Consider the following 20,000-nt stretch of genomic DNA (forward strand, 5'->3'; position numbering starts at 1 on the left):
GTGTTAATCCTCGCCCCAAGGCTAACTAGCTATGCAGCCAGGAAATAAACACTCACTGCTTTAAAATTAGACCCACTTCACGCACGCACGCACGCACGCACGCACGCCCACACACACACACACACACACACACACACACACACACACACACACACACAATTAGCATTTCACCAAAAATGTGAATTAATACAGGCTTTGAATATTTTATTTGTCAGATGATTTTCACCTCTCTGAGAATGTGATCTGAAGGAAACGTAGCAGGGTTTAAATGGGTTGACACCACAGCTGCTCCTGTTGTCATGATTACGGCCTTTTGATCATTGGAATGTTCATTTACGTGGTGCTGGGACTGAGAGCAGGATTTTATCTGGTAATGGTGGTCGTTTGGTATCGATCAATGCTGTTAGCGCTGCGTATGGTGCTGGGACTGGGTGTTTGGGCTGGGGTGATGAGGGTGTTATGGGGTGATGAGGGTGTTATGGGGTGATGAGGGTGTTATGGGAGTGGGGCACCCTGGTAGGTGTTGCCTGACCTTGCACTTCTCTCTCTTTCCATTCAATTCAATTCAAAGGGCTTTATTGGCATGGGAAACATACAGTATGTTCTCTCTTTCCTCTCAACAGGGTTTCATAGGATCACACAGCGTGGGAGATGGAAAGATGCATGTGTGTCACCACACATTTAAGAACATGACGCCTCCCCCACCAGTAACACACAACAGGGTGCTGATTTGAACAAAAACTGTTGAAAGACAAAGGAGTTAAATGGGATCAGCCGTAGGTGTAGTTTTCAAAGCAACAATATGTAAAAACCAACTGTACCTAGTATAAAGTGCAGTACTTCAAACCACTGCTATTCTGAAATAGCCTCTATCAATAAATACAACTACCTGTATATAAAAATGAAAAAAATATATAATTTCTAGATTTAAAAAAAAAAATTGATAATCAAAATCATTACTTTTGTAGCTAGCAATACAAATTGCGGACAACTAAAATAATAATTACAGCTACTTGATTATCAGCATATTCATGGAGACATAACTTATATATGATGAGGTAATAAAACTCTTAATAATGTGATGAAAATACTACATACAAAATTACAACATTAATATTGTTCTGATTACTAGCTATACTAATTCTAATACTTATGATAATAATTATTAAATAATATTGTATTTATTCAATACATAATCATTTAAAAAATGACATTAAATACTTTTAAATCATACTATAATATTGTACCTAAATAATATTATAATAATTACTAAGTACAGTATCATTAGTGTTATCATCCATATCAATAGCTTCCTCAACAATGTATTTATCTTTGCGAATACATAACTATTTAATTACTGCTCTCATTATCATCGATTATTCCCCTCCAAGTATGATTCCCTCTGGCAGTAAAGGAAAGAGCTACCAAATCAATACAATTGCAGCCGGTTAATCAATCATTCTATTCTCTCAGGTCTGGTGCCTTGACATTGTCCCCGTCTCAGGTTCCTTTCTCCTCCATATACTTGATTTGGGCCAGTATTGGGCACCTCAAACTTCTTATTGAATATTCGCTCTGAAATATCAACCCTGGTATAGTAAAATTAAAATGCTGGCGCCTAAAATTATTTTTGGCAGTTTTTTCTTTCCACTAAAAGCACTGAATATACTATAGAAATGAAATGAACACTATGGAAATGTTTTGGGAATATTGTGGGGATATAATGGAAATGTTTTGGGAATATTGTGGGGATATATGGGGATGTTTTGGGAATATTGTGGGGATATATGGGGATGTTTTGGGAATATTGTGGGGATATATGGGGATGTTTTGGGAATATTGTGGGGATATATGGGGATGTTTTGGGAATATTGTGGAGATATATGGGGATGTTTTGTGAATATTATGGGGATATATTGGGATGTTTTGGGAATATTATGGGGATGTATGGGAATGTTGTTATACTAAGCTCCCCCCAGGATGTACTGAGCTTAGCTCTGTGCTGTGCCATGCCCTGTCTCCTGAGGGCCATTGGAACAAACACACGCCCTGTACCACTATCCACAGGCCCTGGCCCACTCTGCCCACCCGTGTCCCAGAGATCGGCACTGATTGGAATAGTTTCTGATTGGCTGTGGGGGAATGAGAGTTGTCTATGTTAGGCTGAATGAGAGATAAAGAGAGAGAGGAAGAGAAAGTGGCAGAGGGTGCTGCTGCATGGATTTTGGGCTGTGTGATGTAGCCAGTGGGGTTGTGTTTTCAGTTGGGTCCAAAACACTGGGGTTTAATATCCGGCCTGAGGATATGGTGATGGAGGGGAGAGGGCTTTGGCGGCACGCGTGGTGTTCTGCTAACCGCTTGGCTAATAACAACAGGAACTAATGCTAGAGGCAGTTCATTGGGTAGCCTACAGCCAGGCTTTAGAAATACCAAAATATAAGCCTAGTGGTCTGATAAGTACAAAATAAAGAACAAAGTAAAAAAAACAAAAATATACACGTTGAAAAAGATTTGTAAAATGAAAGTTTTACAACATGTAGTCTTGTTTTGACTTTGTTACTTTCCTCAGTTTCTTTATAATCAGCACCCCTGCTGACGAAGCCTAACTGTGGATCAAATAGACTGGACCTGTCCATCAACACACAGGGGGTCTTTTATCTGTGCTGGAGCGAGGTGTGGTGCGTGTACGAGGCAGCAAGGTGTGGAGTAGAGAGGGAGAGCCGGGGAGAGAGAGGCAGAGGAGAAGAGCTTTGATCTTTATTTCATGGCTCTGGTTGGATCAAGGACATCGGGAGAGAGACCAGGGTCGGAGGGAATCACGGACGGCAAACGCGGCCGTGTTGTGGCGTGGCCGAGCGGTATGAAATAGAATAACGAATGTCTGACGGAGGGAAAAGGTGAGTGTACATACACATCGATGCACAGACAACAAACATGAAAGTATGTAAAGTACATGGACACAGTGTACAACATACCGGCGTAATGTACACATTCAAACACCTACTTTAAGGTCACCAGGCTCCCTTCACAGTCTCGGGATTGAATGGTTGGCTGGCTGTACAACATAGGCAGCTATTGCTGGTAGCCTTGATGCTTTCAAGTAGCAAGACAAAAGATGTAAGTGCCTTTGAACGGGGTATGGTAGTAGGTGCCAGGCGTTCCGGTTTGAGTCAAGAACTGCAGCGCTGCTGGGTTTTTCACACTCAACAGTTTCCCGTGTGTATCAGGAATGGTCAACCACCCAAAGGACATCCAGCCAACTTGGCACAACTTTGGGAAGCATTGGAGTCAACATGGGCCAGCATCCCTGTGGAACGCTGTCGACACCTTGTAGAGTCCATGCCCCGATGAATCGAGGCTGTTCTGAGGGCAAAAGGGGGGTGCAACTCAATATTAGGAAGGTGTTCCTAATGTTTTGTACACTCAGTGTATATTCTGTAAAAGGCATGTGTGATATCTTATTTGGAAAAGTGTCACTGAAAGTTTTCCATGTTTGTATTACTCTACAATAAATATGCAAGGATTTTTTCCCTGTAATATACACTGAACAAAAATATAAACGCAACATAAAGCGTTGGTCCCATGAGGTGAAATGAGGTGAAATGTTTTTTTATTTCTCTCAAATTTTGTGCCAAAATTTGTTTCCATCCCTTTTAGTGAGCATTTCTCCTTTGCCAAGATAATCCATCCACCTGACAGGTGTGGCATATCAAGAAGCTGATTAAACAGCATGATCTTTACACAGATACACCTTGTGCTGGGGACAATAAAAGGACAGTCTAAAATGTCTCAAGTTTTGAGGGAGCCTGCAATTGGCATGCTGACTGCAGGAATGTCCACCAGATTTGTTGCCAGATAATTTAATGTTCATTTCTCTACCATAAGCCACCTACAACGTTGTTTTAGAGAATTTGTCAGTAGGTCCAACCTGCGGGATCGTCTGAGACCAGAACAGCTGATGAAACTGAGGAGTATTTCTGTCTGTAATAAAGCCCTTTTGTGGGGAAAAACTAATTCTGATTGGCTGGGCCTGGCCCCTGCCCAGTCATGTGAAATCCATAGATAAAGAAAATAATTTATTTCAGTTGACTGATTTCCATATATGAACTGTAACTCAGTAAAATCTTTGAAATTGTTGCATGTTGCATTTATATTTTTGTTCAGTATAACTTTAAAAAAATATATTTCAAGGGCTTGCCAGTGGAGACAAAAGGGAGAGAGAGTGAAGAAAATAGAGAGAAATAGCAGGAGAGAGAGAGAGAAAGAGAGAGAGAGAGAGAGAGAGCGCAAGAGACAGAGTGGTATGAGGGATGGATGGATGGTTGGGTAGGTCATTTGGGTCATTCAGAAATAACAACAACTCCCAAAACTGCTGTCATCTTCAGAGCTCGCAAATACGCCTCAACCACAGCCTCCGTCAAAACTGCATGTCATTATTTCCACTTCCTCCCGACCGCCCAGCCAAACCACACCAGTCTCGTCCCTCCTTTCTCTCTCTTTCTCATTCCTCTCTTTTTCTTTTTCTCGCTCTTTAGTATGTTTAGCAGAACTCTGAGGACAGAAAGACAGAGAGAGAGAGAGAGTGAGTGAGAAAGGAGGGGGATGGAGAGAACCCTTCCTCTTACAGAGAACTACTAAAAGCAGCGTCACCAAAGTTATTCCACTGGGAACCAAAAGGCAGTGCAAACAGGACCAAGTCTTGGTGTAGTTATTTTGGATGGAGAGGGGGAAGAGATGAAGAGAGGGATGGATGGAGGAGAAGATAGGAGCAAAAAGGGGGGCTTTTGCTTCAAAGAAAGTACTTCAAAGGATGGCGTCACGCTGTGTGCCTTAAATTATTCACGTCGGGCAACATGTTGGAATTCTGCGCAGCCGCTTTGCCGCTTGCTAGGTTTATTAACCGCTAGATGAATTACGCCATCTTGGAGAGAAACCCCTCTGTGAGTGAGCCCCCGCACAACGAGGGTCTGCACCGCCAGCCCGAACCCCTAACCAACCGTAGCCCAGCACCGAACATCCAGCTGAACCCCCTAAATCTCAGGTAGCTAGTTCGCCTAGCGCCCTCTGATCACCAGGAGCTTTCATCGATTAGCTGATGGAGCGGAGTTAGCGGTTAGCGATAGCAGTAGCGGCTGCGATGGATCGTGCTGAGCAGAGCTAGCGTTAGCTATAGCAGAGCAGGCGGCTCAGCGCCGTGCCTGTTTGAAAAACTGATGTGATTGGGTGATTGGGACTGTGGAGCGGTTTGGATAGTGTGTGTGTGTGTGTGTGTGTGTGTGTGTGCTGGACTGGCCTAACAAAGATGGATTGGGGCTGAGAAAGCACACACTGTATATTAATACAGATGGCAATCCCCACCAGCTGCATACATATGGTTTAGTCCCCTCTGAGAGATGTTCTGTAGGAGTTGAACTCCTGTATCAGACTAATTGGGAACATGGGCTGCGTCCCTAATGGACATGAACAGTAACTCCTCCCTTAGGAACCACAGACATGGTCACATTAGTGTAACAATGCAATAGGTCTGTATGGGGTATTACACCATCAGGGTAACAAGGGGTTAATGTAATCCTCTGGTTCTGCCTGAATGCATGCATTATGAACGAGTGTGTGTGTGTGTGTGCGCGTGCGTGTTTGTGTTTGTGCGTGTCTGTGCGCCAACGAGTAGAGACGATAAAATATGCTTGTACACATTTTCCATTATTGAGACGGAGAGAAAGCGAGGGGATAACCGTCTTGGGGCGTGTCAGAGAAAATCAGCATAATGCACTGTGATGGAGATTAGAACTGGAAGCCGGCCCGTTCTGAATGTCTACAATACGGAAGCTGACATCATCGTTAAATGGAAGACCGTTACACCAACGTGTTGGGTTGATCGTAAATGTAAATGAGAAAGGATCGGAACAGTATTGTTTTCCTGAAGACTGCAGTGTATTGTCCATGATGTCAATGTGCGTGACGTTTTTGAATAATAATTCTAGTTATTGTACGGTGACGCCTCCATCGTCGGATGGACAATACGGTTCTATTCCATGTCCAGCCATGGCTCTTGGTGGCACTGACCTCCACATTGACCTGGAAGCCGTTAACACTAGAACGGTCAATCTGGACCTTTTACATTCTGTCATTTCAATGACTTCATTTCATTGAAAACCTTGAACCCACCTATCCTAAATATGTGTATTTTAAACTCTAGCAATCCTTTGAGGTAAATATAATAAAATAAATAACGTTTCTGGGCATTTCATCCTCAAAGCGCCATTAGGGTCAAAATGACCGTACGCATATTTAACAGTAGCATCGCCTGTTAAATAGTCTAATAGCCAGTCTAATAAATCCATTTAAAATAAACAATCAAAGAAATCCATTCATATTTAGTTTAGGAAGGTCATAAAAAAAACATTACACAAGACCATTTTTTTTAAAGAACAGAGCAGCATGTTTTGAGTTGTATTTATCTGTGCTTAGTAGGCTATGGCTGCTAATGATGCCAGTGAAATCAACATGTTAGTTAGGCAGACATCACAGGCCCTGCCCTACCACAGTCAACACACATATATTTCACAGTAAGAATATAACGGAATATTACAGAAATAGCCCAAATGACTTTTGCTGATTGTCACCAGGACTCAAATGAGGTGGCGCTGCGGTTATTCTAGGAAACAGTTCTCTTTTGAAAGAGAGACCATCCTCACAATTTGTATAGTGGTTTGGCAAAAATAGGTTCGTTAGAAACCTTGGCTCTTTCTGATAGGGGTGCAGCAATCAAAACGTCTGGCCTGCATGGAATTCTGTAGGATGATATGGAAGAAGTGCTATTTGGTCATCTCTGTTCCCTTCTTTGTCAATGCAATTGATCATATTTTCACCCATCAGACTACTGTCAATTGAATATTGTCTTTAGGCCACATCTGTTGTTATATGTGTGAAATTAGTTTTCAATATACTTCAGGTGTAGCTTGGAGGGGCCAGCTAGGCTGTTGTCTTACAGTCAGAAAATACACTATCATCTTATTTTAGTATTTCGTCTATGCGATTCTGATCAATCAATACATTTTCTGGCTGATTACAAGTTACATTTGGTGTCCTGAGGTTTCTGATGACCTATTTGAATGTTATAAGTGTATTGATTTAGCAAATTGTTATGGAATAGTCACACCAATATCAACGGCCAGAATGATGGTCACAAAGGTACACATAGGAAATGGGACGGATGGCCTATTTCCTGTTTACGCACAAACACACACACACACACACACACACACACACACACACACACACACACACACCCACACACACACACACACACACACACACACACACACACACACACACACACACACACACACACACACACACACACACCTCCTTTTGGGACTCTTGGTGTGTGAGGGGAAATCAACAATAACAGATGAACAGGATCCTGGGTAGGAAAACGACTCAATCAGTTAGGCCCAGGACTGACCTACCGGGGAAAACACCACAGTGGCCAGGTGCTGTGTGTGTAGCGTGTGTAGTGTGTGTGTAGCGTGTGTAGTGTGTGTGTTGTATGTGTGTGTTTGTGTGTGTAGATCGAGAATTCTTCCTTTCTATTGATTTCATTGAAATAAACTGCAACCCATGTGTGTTTTAGCGTGTGTAAAAGCGTGGAACAAAATGTGGGTGATTATTTTCCAATCTGGTACAGTGCTGGTCAATAAGTCATTAACCAAAATGTATTCCCCATAATAATCCTTGTCACTGCTTCTTCCGCCTGTCTTTCTGTGCTAAACACCATAGTAGGTTGGTATTTCACACTAGATGCTTGTCCACGCTTAATCTAGGTAATGGCTATAAGAGTTTAATCTTGGTAATGGCTATAAGAGCTTAATCTAGGTAATGGCTATAAGAGCTTAATCTAGGTAATGGCTATAAGAGTTTAATCTTGGTAATGGCTATAAGAGCTTAATCTAGGTAATGGCTATAGGAGTTTAATCTTGGTAATGGCTATAAGAGCTTAATCTAGGTAATGGCTATAAGAGCTTAATCTAGGTAATGGCTATAAGAATTTAATCTAGGTAATGGCTATAAAAGCTTAATCTAGGTAATGGCTGTAAGAGTTTAATCTTGGTAATGGCTATAAGAGCTTAATCTAGGTAATGGCTATAAAAATGTAATCTAGGTAATGGCTATAAAAGCTTAATCTAGGTAATGGCTGCAAGAGCTTAATCTAAGTAATGGCTATAAGAGCTTAATCCAGGTAATGGCTATAAGAGCTTAATCTAGGTAATGGCTATAAGAGCTTAATCCAGGTAATGGCTATAAGAGCTTAATCTAGGTAATGGCTATAAAAACTTAATCTAGGTAATGGTTACAAAAACTTAATCCAGGGAATGGCTATAAAAGCTTAATCTAGGTAATGGCTATAAAAACTTAATCTAGGTAATGGTTATAAAAACTTAATCCAGGGAATGGCTATAAAAGCTTAATCTAGGTAATGGCTACAAGAATTCATCTAGATGGTGGCTATAAAAATGTAATCTAGGTCATGGCTATAAAAGTTTAATCTAGGTCATGGCTATAAAAGTTTAATCTAGGTAATCACTATAAGAGTTTAGTCTAGATAATGGTTATAAAAACGTAATCTAGGTAATGGCTATAAGAGCTTAATCTAGGTAATGGCTATAAGAATTTAATCTAGGTAATGGCTATAAGAGCTTAATCTAGGTAATGGTTATAAGAGCTTAATCTAGGTAATGGCTATAAGAGCTTAATCTAGGTAATGGCTATAAGAATTTAATCTAGGTAATGGCTATAAGAGCTTAATCTAGGTAATGGCTATAAGAGCTTAATCTAGGTAATGGCTATAAGAGCTTAATCTAGGTAATGGCTATAAGAATTTAATCTAGGTAATGGCTATAAGAGCTTAATCTAGGTAATGGCTATAAGAATTTAATCTAGGTAATGGCTATAAGAGCTTCCCTGTGGTGCTTGCTTGGTCTCTGAAAGAGTTTGACTGTCTCCAGCTCTTCTGACGTCAACACAACCAACATTGTACCGAATCAAGTGTTTTTTTTGTCTTATTTTCAACCCATAAGAATTGGAAAACAATAACAGCTCACTAAAGTGAGACACTACAATAAATGACGCGGCCGAGGGAAAGGGAGCGAGTGGGGAGAGTTTAAAATGGGGGAATGAGAACAAGGCGCCGCCGGCTTCCCCAGGTGCCAAGGACTCCAGTGGGATTGTGGGTAGTGAGGCCCACCTGCTGAGCTGGCTGCTGGAGCTACAGCACCACAGGCCTCTGAATAGGCCTGATAAGGAGAGATGAAAGGAGGAGAGTAAGAGACAGAGAGAGGGGGAGATAGAGAGAGGGGGGGGGGGGGGAAACAGGCCCAGACGAAGGGGGGGACATCACAGGGTTTCACCACTCCAGGGTCTTCCGTCACCACATTACACACTCCCAACCAGAGACGAGATGGTCGGTACGAGGACACGGGAGAATATGTGTGTTAGTGTGTATGTAGGCAATAAGAGAAAAGGTGTGTGTGTGTGTGTGTGTGTGTGTGTGTGTGTGTGTGTGTGTGTGTGTGTGTGTGTGTGTGTGTGTGTGTCTGTGTGTGTGTGTGTGTGTAAAAACACCTGCCTCCTACTGCCTTTAGGTAGTTTCATGTGTGTGAGAGTGCTGCCAAAACACACAGGACCAGGAAAAAGGGAATGACAGAGAATGAAATATTGAGAATGAGTTTGTGTGAGAGACGTCTGGAGTCTACGGGGTGAGATGGGTAGTGGCAAACTCGGAAAGCAGAGTGCTTCTTTTCCCCCTGTCCATGAATGCTGTCTTTCAGATTACAGACATCACTGCTTCCCCTGAGAGACCTGCCGTGGTTGCAAATGCCGGATGGACATAATAATGGCTGCCAAACACTATGCTTATCTGGACCTGCAGACCCGCTAGAGAAGAGGCTGGCTAGGCAGAAGAGGGGGATTGAAAAAAATGAGTAAAAGAGAGATGGGGGGTGGGAGGAGTGTCAAGTTGTGAGTCCACTTAGAGAACACACTGGTGTTTGTGACACAGGAAGGAAGACATCGTCGACACAGGAAGTGTTTGAGGGCCAATCAGGGCTTTGAAGCCGGCAGACAGGAAGTTGAAAGGATGGAACAGCCCGACGGAGGAAAAAAAAAGCGAAAGCTGTGGCTTCATCTCGCCCATCTCTCTCTTCTCCCTCTCCTCTCCTCCCCTCTCTTTTCCCTCCTTCTAAACTGTCGAGCGACTGACAGATTCCTGGATTCCTAGAGGCCTTACGTAAGAGGAGATGTCTGATGAAAGACTTGTGGTAATGATAGCCTACGAGGAGAAAGCTGTGATGTGGTCATCTATCACTTAACTGCTGCTGGCCAACAATTCTTACATGTCCATCCAGCGGGGGTGACATAATGAGTGTGTGTGTGTGTTGTGTGTGTGTGTGTGTGTGTGTGTGTGTACATGCATGTGTGATGTAAACCAGAAAGCACAACAGGCTCTGATTCAGACATCACTGCAGAGGGAGAAATACTAGAAGCTGCTCGCATTTGAAATAAATCGATGCATATGAAAGCATTTTTCAAGGAAATAAATATCTGGACAGCAATCTCACAGCGAGAGGGATCTGTTAGTCGGTGTGTTTGATCTGGGTGTGTAGTGCAGTGACACGCACGAGACCCACACGCACTAACACACACATCGCTGTTGTGAGGGCTCAAGCTCTCGCCTAGTGAAAGCCCTGGGGATTTAGAGAGAGGGATGACTGGTAATTTGATGGATGTGGTGACAGATAGAGGACATTGGGAAGGAGGGATGAAGGAGGGAGGGATGGCGGGAAGGAAAGAGGAAGGAGAAGAAGGGTAGTGTGCCCGCTGCCATTGTACTGTGATATATGACACACTTCCTGTGGCCACAGGAAGAAGACAGAGACTAACAACGACGAGGCTGTCATTACAACCACATTAACAACAGTATAGTTAAGAACACTATAACAATATGGAAGAAAATGAAACGTGTTCTACAAGAACCAATATCATTCACTAACAACCCTATGGAACAATCCTTGGATAGCTTTTCAGAATTCACCGATAAATTGGTCCACATGGAAAACTAAAGGCAAAGAAGTCGTAAATCACTTGGTAATAGGAAATACATTTATTTCCATGACAGAATTCAAAAAGTAATTTTGGACTGACCAAATACATGCAACTTAAAAGTTACATATCACAAAACAACTGTGTTGCGGCAGCCATTTTGGCTCTGTAGAGCAGTAACGCAGGTCCAGTGTCCTATTTGTGTCCTAGTAGGTGGACTAAAGGATTGATGGACAGGAACTGTGTTGTGGCGGCCATTTTGGGGCTACAGAGCAGTAATGGAGGTCCAGTGTGTTAAGTGAGTAGGAGGCTGGCTGAGATGCCCAAGTAATGGGGTCTGATTTCTGTGCTAGCTGATGGAGTAATGGGGCCAATCAAAGGGCCAGGGAGTGAGATAGAGATATGTGGTTGTAATGGAGTGGTTGGGGTAGTAGGTGTGTGTGTCGAGGGGGAGGGAGTGTGTGTGTATGTGCGTGTTTGGGGGTCTTGGAAAAGGGGGGAGAGTGGGATGAGGAGAGGAGGGACTAACTGGGAGGAGGAGGAGGGTGGGAGTGTTGGGTCTGGGTCAAACTGACAACTGTATGTGTAGTGTGTTCGTATGTGTGTGTGTGTGTGTGTGTGTGTGTGTGTGTGTGTGTGTGTGTGTGTATGCCTGTGTGTATGCACGTGTGTGTGCATGTATGTGGGTTTGTGTGTGTTTGTGTGTGTGTATATGTGTGTGATCGTGGTGTGTGTGTGTGTGTGTGTGTGTTTGTGTGTGGGAGATGAAAGACTAGCGGAATTCCCTCAGACAGCTGGGACTAAGCCGGAGAGGTGAAAGAAGGCTTAGTGTCATTAAAGAGCTGGATGGCTGAAAGAGCAAGACCCCCTAAACACCCCCTGTACCCCCTACACCACCGCCCCGGCAACCTGAGCCTGCCTGACGACAATCGCCCCCGACAACCAAACAACCGGACACGTAATTATACGTTCATTAGCTTTGTGTGTGTTTTGTAGCGGGCTACGAGTATTGTGAGTTAATGTGTGTGAACCAGAGAATGAACGGAGGGGAAAGCGTTTAACAGCAATTAGGATTCAGCGCATCAATGTCCTTCAGCCAGATTTTTACTCACACTACTACATATAGCCTGTATTCAATATCAGACCCTTTTGTCATTCTCAGACTACTCCTTTGCTTCACCCTCAGCACTGTGGATCTTCAGAATAATGTCTATGGTTTGTGACACATTTGCAGTATTTTTTAGACAGTAATTTGTCATTGAGCTTCGGTTTGCTGCGTGCAGAATGTGAGTGACTGAATAAGAGGGTCTGCTACAGGACTGTAATGTCCAACATGCCGTCGGATGGTTGAAGGTTGGCCGTTTTCTAACTAAACTTCAATAAGTCCAGGACTTCCCGTAACCATGCATTCATTCTGCAGGCCTTTTGGCTCCTACTACAATAGCTACAACTATTTCCAACCTACTCTACTGTTTATAGCAGTGGGATAATCTTTTCCATACGTTAGTCTACAGAGAGTAGCAGAGGTTAAGGAAACAAGTTAGGGTTGTGTAAAAGTTCACTCCTATTCCTAACTCTGTTGGTATAAACTATAAACTTGAGTAGTTATGAAGGAACGTTCAGTTTAATCATTAGTTTAAGGGGTATGGGTCACATTAAAAAGAGTGTTGATTATAACGTTTTAATGAAGCTATAGTCATATATTATATATATATATATACTGGGGCTCCCGAGTGGCGTAGCGGTCTAAGGCACTGCATCTCAGTGGTAGAGGCGTCACTACAGACACCCTGGTTCGTATCCAGGCTGTATCACAACCGGCCGTGATTGGGAGTCCTATAGGGCGGCGGACAATTGGCCCAGAGTCGTCCGGGTTTGGCCGGTGTAGGCCGTCATTGTAAATAAGAATTTGTTCTTAACTGACATGCCTAGTTAAAATAAAGGTTAAATAAATAAATAACGCAAAATTCCAGATACGTTGAATAAATTCCCTGGTTTTCACGAAATCCCAGTTGGATCTTTGGGACATCCCTACCCCATTGAAATTAAAAATGTTTAAGGTAAGGATTAAGGATAGGTTAGGGTCAGGGTTTAGGGTAGGGCAAGTCCCAAGGATCCCAGATAGCAGTCTCCACCACTGCAGCCTCATCTCATCTCCAGCTTCATTACTCTGGTAGATTGGGTCCTTCACTAGGAACCACCATTATCCCCTCTGTCCTTATGGACATCCAATGTGGGTGTTTGTTATAGACATCCACTCTGTTAAGAGTCTGTCTGGGAGGGTATTTATGACAGGCAAATCTAGCGAACGCCCGTCCCTGTCCCGGTCTGAGCTGATCTTATCTCTCCCACTCCTGTCATGGCCGTTGGGTTGTCTCGACGATGGGGCTGATTCAATTAAGTCAAGTGTCAGTTTGAAAAGTCGACGGACGTCAAAACTTCAGTCGTTTATCTGATTTAAACGCTGGGGGGAAGCTGAGGCGTCCCGGGCCGTACCCACACTCGTTCCAGCTAATGGTTTCTGTTTTTTAGGATGTGGATCAGGGTTGGCGGTCGGGGAGTTGAGGACATCCTGTCCTGACAGGATGTCCTGTCCTGACCGGTCTTTACCTTCTTTAAGGGTTTTAGACATACAGTATGTGTTAAGGATACTTAACACTCTCTCCTCTCCCTCTACCTCTTTCCCTCCATCTCTTTCCTTCCTCCCCTCTCTATTTCACCCCATCTCTTCTCCCCATCCCTCTCTCTCTGCCATCTCTTCCCCTCTGTTTCTCCTGTTGAAGTATCACTGGTCAAGGTAGAGCGTAGCATGGCTGGCATATATCACAGCTTGTCTGATGTCTTGTTGATGACATGGTGGCCCGTAAACGTTTCGGCTGCCAAGTATCTCTCTCTCGCTCTCTCCATCAAGGTCGCTCTGACAGATAAGTCGATGATGCTCTTCGTTTGGTTAGCAGTGTTTACATTAACATGAGTGCTAGACGAGATCTGTCGTCAGTCAGGCCCTGTTGTGGCTTACACACACACACACACACACACACACACGCTTACACACGCTTACACACGCACACACACACACACACACACACACACACACGCTTACACACGCTTACACACGCACACACACACACACACACACACACACACACACACACACACGCTTACACACGCTTACACACGCACACACACACACACACACACACACACACACACACACACACACACACACACACACACACACACACACACACGCTTACACACGCTTACACACGCACACACACACACACACACACACACACACACACACACACACACACACACACACACACACACACACACACACACACACACACACACACACACACCCCGATTCATTCCTGTCTACTGTGATGTGACTTAGCGTTTTTAAAGCTCCTCACCGTGTCTGTACGATAGATAGCACCTGTAATTGATGTGCTGTTGAGCTTCCTGTTTAACAAGCTTATGTCAGCGAATAACGATAAGCCCTGTGTAAATCTGTTGAGAAGGTACCACTTAGGTAGCTTGTAAAGGTGAATAAGGCATGAATTAGAGTTGCGGCTGCAGGATAGGCATTAAGCTGGAGGTAGAGGTGGTGGGGGAATCTGTACGTGTGTGACGAGCAGGGGAGAAAGACTGCTCCTTCTCACTGAAGCCACGGAAGTTCAAACGCCGACTGTGGTACTGCAGGCATTGTTAGCAGAAAACAGGATCCTCCTTCGTGGTCAATATTCCTGTAAATGAAACGTTTTTCCGAAAACAATCATGGTACCAATAATTGCTTCTAATGCATCAGATGTTATTTTAAAATCGCAGTTATAAGGATCATTTAGTTGCTAATGGCAGCCTGCAGTATCCCAGTCAGCCTTCAACTTGAGTTACTCAATAAGAGGGGGCAGCACTGAGCTACCCCGCAACGTCACTTCCTGGGCTAGTTCAAACTGTGCATGTTAGGTCTCCATGAGACGCCATCTTAACAGACTTAATTTGGCTTCAATGCGCTATTGAGTCTTCACATAGGAAACAATATGGTCACATGGCTCATATATACAGTCATTGGTGATGAGTGTGTGTGCATGTGTGTAAATGTGAGTTTGTTTGTGTGTGTGTGTGTGTGTGGGGAGGTCCACGCATGTGTGCTTGGTGTGTGTGTGTGTGTGTGTGTGTGTGTGTGTGTGTGTGTGTGTGTGTGTGTGTGTGTGTGTGTGTGTGTGTGTGTGTGTGTGTGTGTGTGTGTGTGCAGTCATGTTCCTACCGTTCTGGATATCCAGTATATGGTGTTTGTCCAGCGTCCAGCCTCCCATGTTGGACGCGTCCAGCTCATAGCCCTGCAGTGTGGCGGTCCTCTTCTCCCACAGGATCAGGTCCAGACACGACTCGTACTCAAAACCCACCGACACTACAACAGGAACAGGAAGGAGGCTATCGGGTTAGCACAGATACTGTTAATGACAACACTCCAACTGACTAACGACGAGTATAAGCCTAGTCAATGTTATTGGTATTACTTGTTTTTGTCTCGAGTGATTCTAATTAGTCGTCTTACACAATTACAATTCATCTCTGCCGTCGTACCTCAACAGCTCCACTCAGTTTGTAATTACATAACTTTCCCAAGCTTGATAATCATCTCCTTACAGCTCTTTTTAAACTCCTATCTGTCTTCAGCTGATCACATTACGACAAACCCCCACTGATGGATCAATAATGGTGCAGGCCAAATGACCAGACAGGCGTAATGCAATTGGAAAAAAACAAATGCTGACGAAGGGGAGGTTAGAAGGTGAAAACACAATCAATCAATATGACTTGGGGCTGGTCCATTTCTAATAACACCCTCCGATTCCTTCTCCTATCTCTTCCTTCCTGGCAAAGCAAGAATACATTAGACTCAACAATAATAACCCTGCAGCGTCTACACCGTCTAACAGTTTGTTTATGTAAAGGCGGTCATTTTCTATTTATTTACATATGAGAGAAACATGGGTAGTTTTACACTGGCCAACTTCCTTTCCCTCCCTCCCCAATCCCCCAGGACTGAAAATAACAAGCCGCTGCATGTCTGCCTGCCTGTCAGGCACTGGAACAGCTTGAGCGTACGGTGACAAGTGTGTTTAGGGATTTCATTGTGAGCACAACCATCAACGTTCTCCAGAAGCAGCTCTAACCCCCGGCTGTATTTTAGTCAGAACGAAGCCACACCTTTCGCCATGACCTTCAGAAAGCTGAGAGAGAGTGTGTGTGTGTGTGTGGTGTGTGTGTGTGTGTGTGTGTGTGTGTGTGTGTGTGTGTGTGTGTGTCTGTGTGTGTCTGTGTGTGTGTGTGGGCGGGCGGGCGGGCGTGTGTGTGTGTGGGCGTGTGTGTGTGTGTGCGTGTGTGTGTGTGTGTGTGTGTGTGTGTGTGTGTGTGTGTGTGTGTGTGTGTGTGCGGGCGTGTGTGTGTGTGAGTGTCTGTGTGTGTGTGTGTGTGTGTGTGTGTGTGTGTGTGTGTGTGTGTGTGTGTGTGTGCGTGTGTGTGTGTGTGTGCGGGCGTGTGTGTGTGGAGTGTCTGTGTGTGTGTGAGTGTGTGTGTGTGTGTGTGTGTGTGTGTGTGTGTGTGTGTGTGTGCGGGCGTGTGTGTGTGTGAGTGTCTGTGTGTGTGTGAGTGTGTGTGTGTGTGTGTGTGTGTGTGTGTGTGTGTGTGTGTGTGTGTGTGTGCGTGTGTGTGTGTGTGTGCGGGCGTGTGTGTGTGTGAGTGTCTGTGTGTGTGTGAGTGTGTGCAAAAACAAGAACAACGTGATTCCTCTCTGCGGTGGTTTTTGTGTTGCAGAGTTATCATACACATGTGAAACGAAAAAGTGAAGAACGACCAAAAGCAGCAGTTGTTTTTTGTGTGGAATGCATTAGCATATCATCGTGAAGACAGACATCACACAGGCAGATCTGAAGGCCTCAACGGTCTGTATTAAACCAAAGCACTTCCTTAACCGTTCAGCACACACATCTGAGGGAAGTCAGTTCTTTGACAGCAGCCTGTTAGGGACTCCCTTAGCATTTACAAAGAGCTGTTTAAGCGAAAGGCACATGTAATGTAGGTGCTCTACACGGGCTTAGGAAAGGCGGACAAAGGAGTACGCCGTACGATAGCTTCACTGAAGAAATACTATGTGTGTCTGCCTGTCACCTTTCGTGCCCAAGAGGAACGGTCCTTTGGGGATAAATCAACCTTGAAATGGACATTTATAAATGTTTCAACATCATATTCATCATCTCCAGCACCACCCCAACATCAACGTGTGTGAAAATGGCACGTTGCTATGTTTGGCAGCAAAAAAAATAGAGGAAGATAAGTGTTTCCAGTGACCTCATCAACCAATTAGCAGACAATTAGTAGGCAATTGGTTAAAATCACATGCTGCACACCGATGACGTCATTTGAAACATTTATCTCCCTCCATCTTTTCCCCACAAAACCTAGAACACACGTTGATGTCGGGTTGGTGCTGGAGAGGATGAATATGAAGTCGAACATGCTTTAAATTTCCCTTTAACTCGTAGCGTGTGCTTTGGCCCGCTCCGCAGTACTCACCGACTGCCTCAGACAAGCCGTAGACCTTCTGGTTGTAAGCGTCTGTCTTGTCCCAGATGAAGGTGTAGGAGAGGTTGGGCTGGGCAGGGAACCACTTCTGGAACAGACGCCCCACCACCGCCACCATCAGGTGCACCTGGAATAGATTATGGAATTAACACATTTTCAGACGGGCATTACAATGGCCAGCTAGGGTAAGACTGACTGTACATTTCGCACTCAAAAGGCATTTGACATCAAAATAAATTGTAGCCTTGGTTTTGTGTTAGCACATTTATTAAAAAACATCTATTCACTGTATTTTGGCCTGTATTGTAAGACCTACAAGACCTGTGGAGATAGCAATGCCAGTCACAATTTAGTTACACCTAAAGAAGAAAGCCCTACCTTCATGAGGTTGAAGGGCACACTGGCCTGGGTCATGGTGACCTTGAGGACAGGCTTGTAGCCGGCCGCCCTGCTGCCCAGGTACAGCAGGTTGAGGTCGCTGCCCGGGATGGACGTCTCCTCCTGGAGGACCTGTTGGGGGGACGGGGGACGGGACGACACATCAAAGGAGAGTGGGTCAAGAAGGGTTAGTACATCTTAGCACACCCTGAGAGGACTGGAGTGGAGAATGTCATCTTTGAACACTTTTCAGTGAGAACATCAAAGCCGAAAGGGTTCAGAAAAGTCTCAGTACAGCTACACTCTGGGTGGTGTGGCAAAGTGACAAGAGAACGGAGAGGTCACATGGAGTCAAGAACGCTATTCATTCATCTGTGAAAACTATTTGGAGAGAAGGCAAGAAGGAAAATAGAGAGAGAGAGATCTCCCCGGCCTGTTTTCTCAGCGCAGTGACTGTCCTCGTATGGAAGGCTGTTTCATATAACTATAAGCAGGGGTTATCTTCTGTTCAGAGCGCCTCCACTGTGTGTGTGTGTGTGTGTGTGTGCGTGTGTGTGTGTGTGTGTGTGTGTGTGTGTGTGCAGAGCTCCTCCCTGTCTATCCACTGTCTTTTCATTAGTGTGATGCTCCAGAAAGCCCTGGGTGTTAGGTCTCTCTGTTGTTTTTAGCCTCTCCTAACATCAACACATTTCACCCTCTTTTCAAAGCAGGGGCCAAAGAGCTCCCTGGCTGAGATTTGGAGGGTATGAGGAGGTTGGAATTAAATGGAATATGACCTCAAATCTGTACACATCACATGCACTGAGGGTATTTATTAAGTCCATCAGATTCCAAAGACCTATCACTCAATACTTATTTACTTTCTAGCTCGAGTCTCTCTCTCTCCCTCTCTCTCTGTCTCTCTCGCCCTCTGTCTCCCCCTGCTCCCTCTCTCTCTCCCCCTGTGCCCTCTCTCTCCTTACTCCTTCTCTCCCTCTCTCTCTGTGTCTCTCTGTCTCTCTCGCCCTCTGTCTCCCCCTGCTCCCTCTCTCTCTCTCCCCCTGCTCCCTCTCTCTCCTTACTCCTTCTCGCTCTCTCTCTCTTTCTCTCCTCCCTCTCTCCTTATTCTACTCTCTCTTGTCTCCCTCCCAGAAATATTGGATCAGTCTGTATTTTCATTAGACGGGAGAGGGAAGCTTGACATGGGTCTCAACGAGCCTTTGATATCCAATATGGTCGCCCAATGACAACGGAATCAATCAAAATGAAAAACAAATTGAGGGTGGAAAAAGTGACAGGTAAAAGGTAACAGATTTAGTGGCTAGGCCACCACGGGTTTACCCTCCCATACACACACACACACACACACACACACACACACACACACACACACACACACCACACACACACACACACACACACACACACACACACACACACACACACACACACACACACTTAATATTACCATGTGCAGCGGGTGTGTTTTCTTCCGGGTAAACAGTGTGTGTGTGTGTCCTGAACACACTCCACCAGCGAACGGACCCCACCCTGGTCTCCCCAGCTAGCTCTAACTACAACGTCTGGCCTAAGAACATGTTTCTCTTGGCTTTAAACTAACTCCTGATAGAAACACTCTGTTATTACATCTTCTCTGGTGTGTTTGTGTCTGCTTTCTGGTGTGTGTGTGTGTGCGTCTGCTTTCTGGTGTGTGTGTGTGTGTGTCTGGTTTCTGGTGTGTGTGTGTGTGTGTCTCTGCTTTCTGGTGTGTGTGTGTGTGTCTGCTTTCTTGTGTGTGTGTGTGTGTGTGTGCATCTGCTTTCTGGTGTGTGTGTGTGTGTGTGTGCGTCTGCTTTCTGGTGTGTGTGTGTGTGTGTGTCTGGTTTCTGGTGTGTCTGCTTTCTGGTATGTGTGTGTGTGTCTGGTGTCTGGTGTGTGTGTGTGTGTGTGTG

At 44.6% G+C, this 20,000-nt stretch overlaps 1 protein-coding gene across 12 annotated transcripts in view; it reads right to left on the bottom strand.

Annotated features, from left to right (window-relative positions):
• Window positions 1-20,000, bottom strand: part of LOC106610060 (teneurin-3) — a 447,182-nt gene that overhangs the window by 36,947 nt on the left and 390,235 nt on the right. For all 12 annotated transcript variants that reach the window (XM_014209182.3, XM_082978414.1, XM_014209189.3 and 9 more), the window contains 3 exons: window positions 18,070-18,201; window positions 17,683-17,818; window positions 15,371-15,514 (listed from right to left, as the gene is read on the bottom strand). In XM_014209182.3, coding sequence (XP_014064657.1) covers window positions 15,371-15,514; window positions 17,683-17,818; window positions 18,070-18,201 — 412 coding nt within the window. The remainder of the gene's footprint in view (window positions 1-15,370; window positions 15,515-17,682; window positions 17,819-18,069; window positions 18,202-20,000) is intronic.

This window comes from Salmo salar, chromosome 08 (assembly GCF_965601325.2).
Source record: "Salmo salar chromosome 08, fSalSal1, whole genome shotgun sequence".
Lineage (NCBI taxonomy): Eukaryota > Metazoa > Chordata > Actinopteri > Salmoniformes > Salmonidae > Salmo > Salmo salar.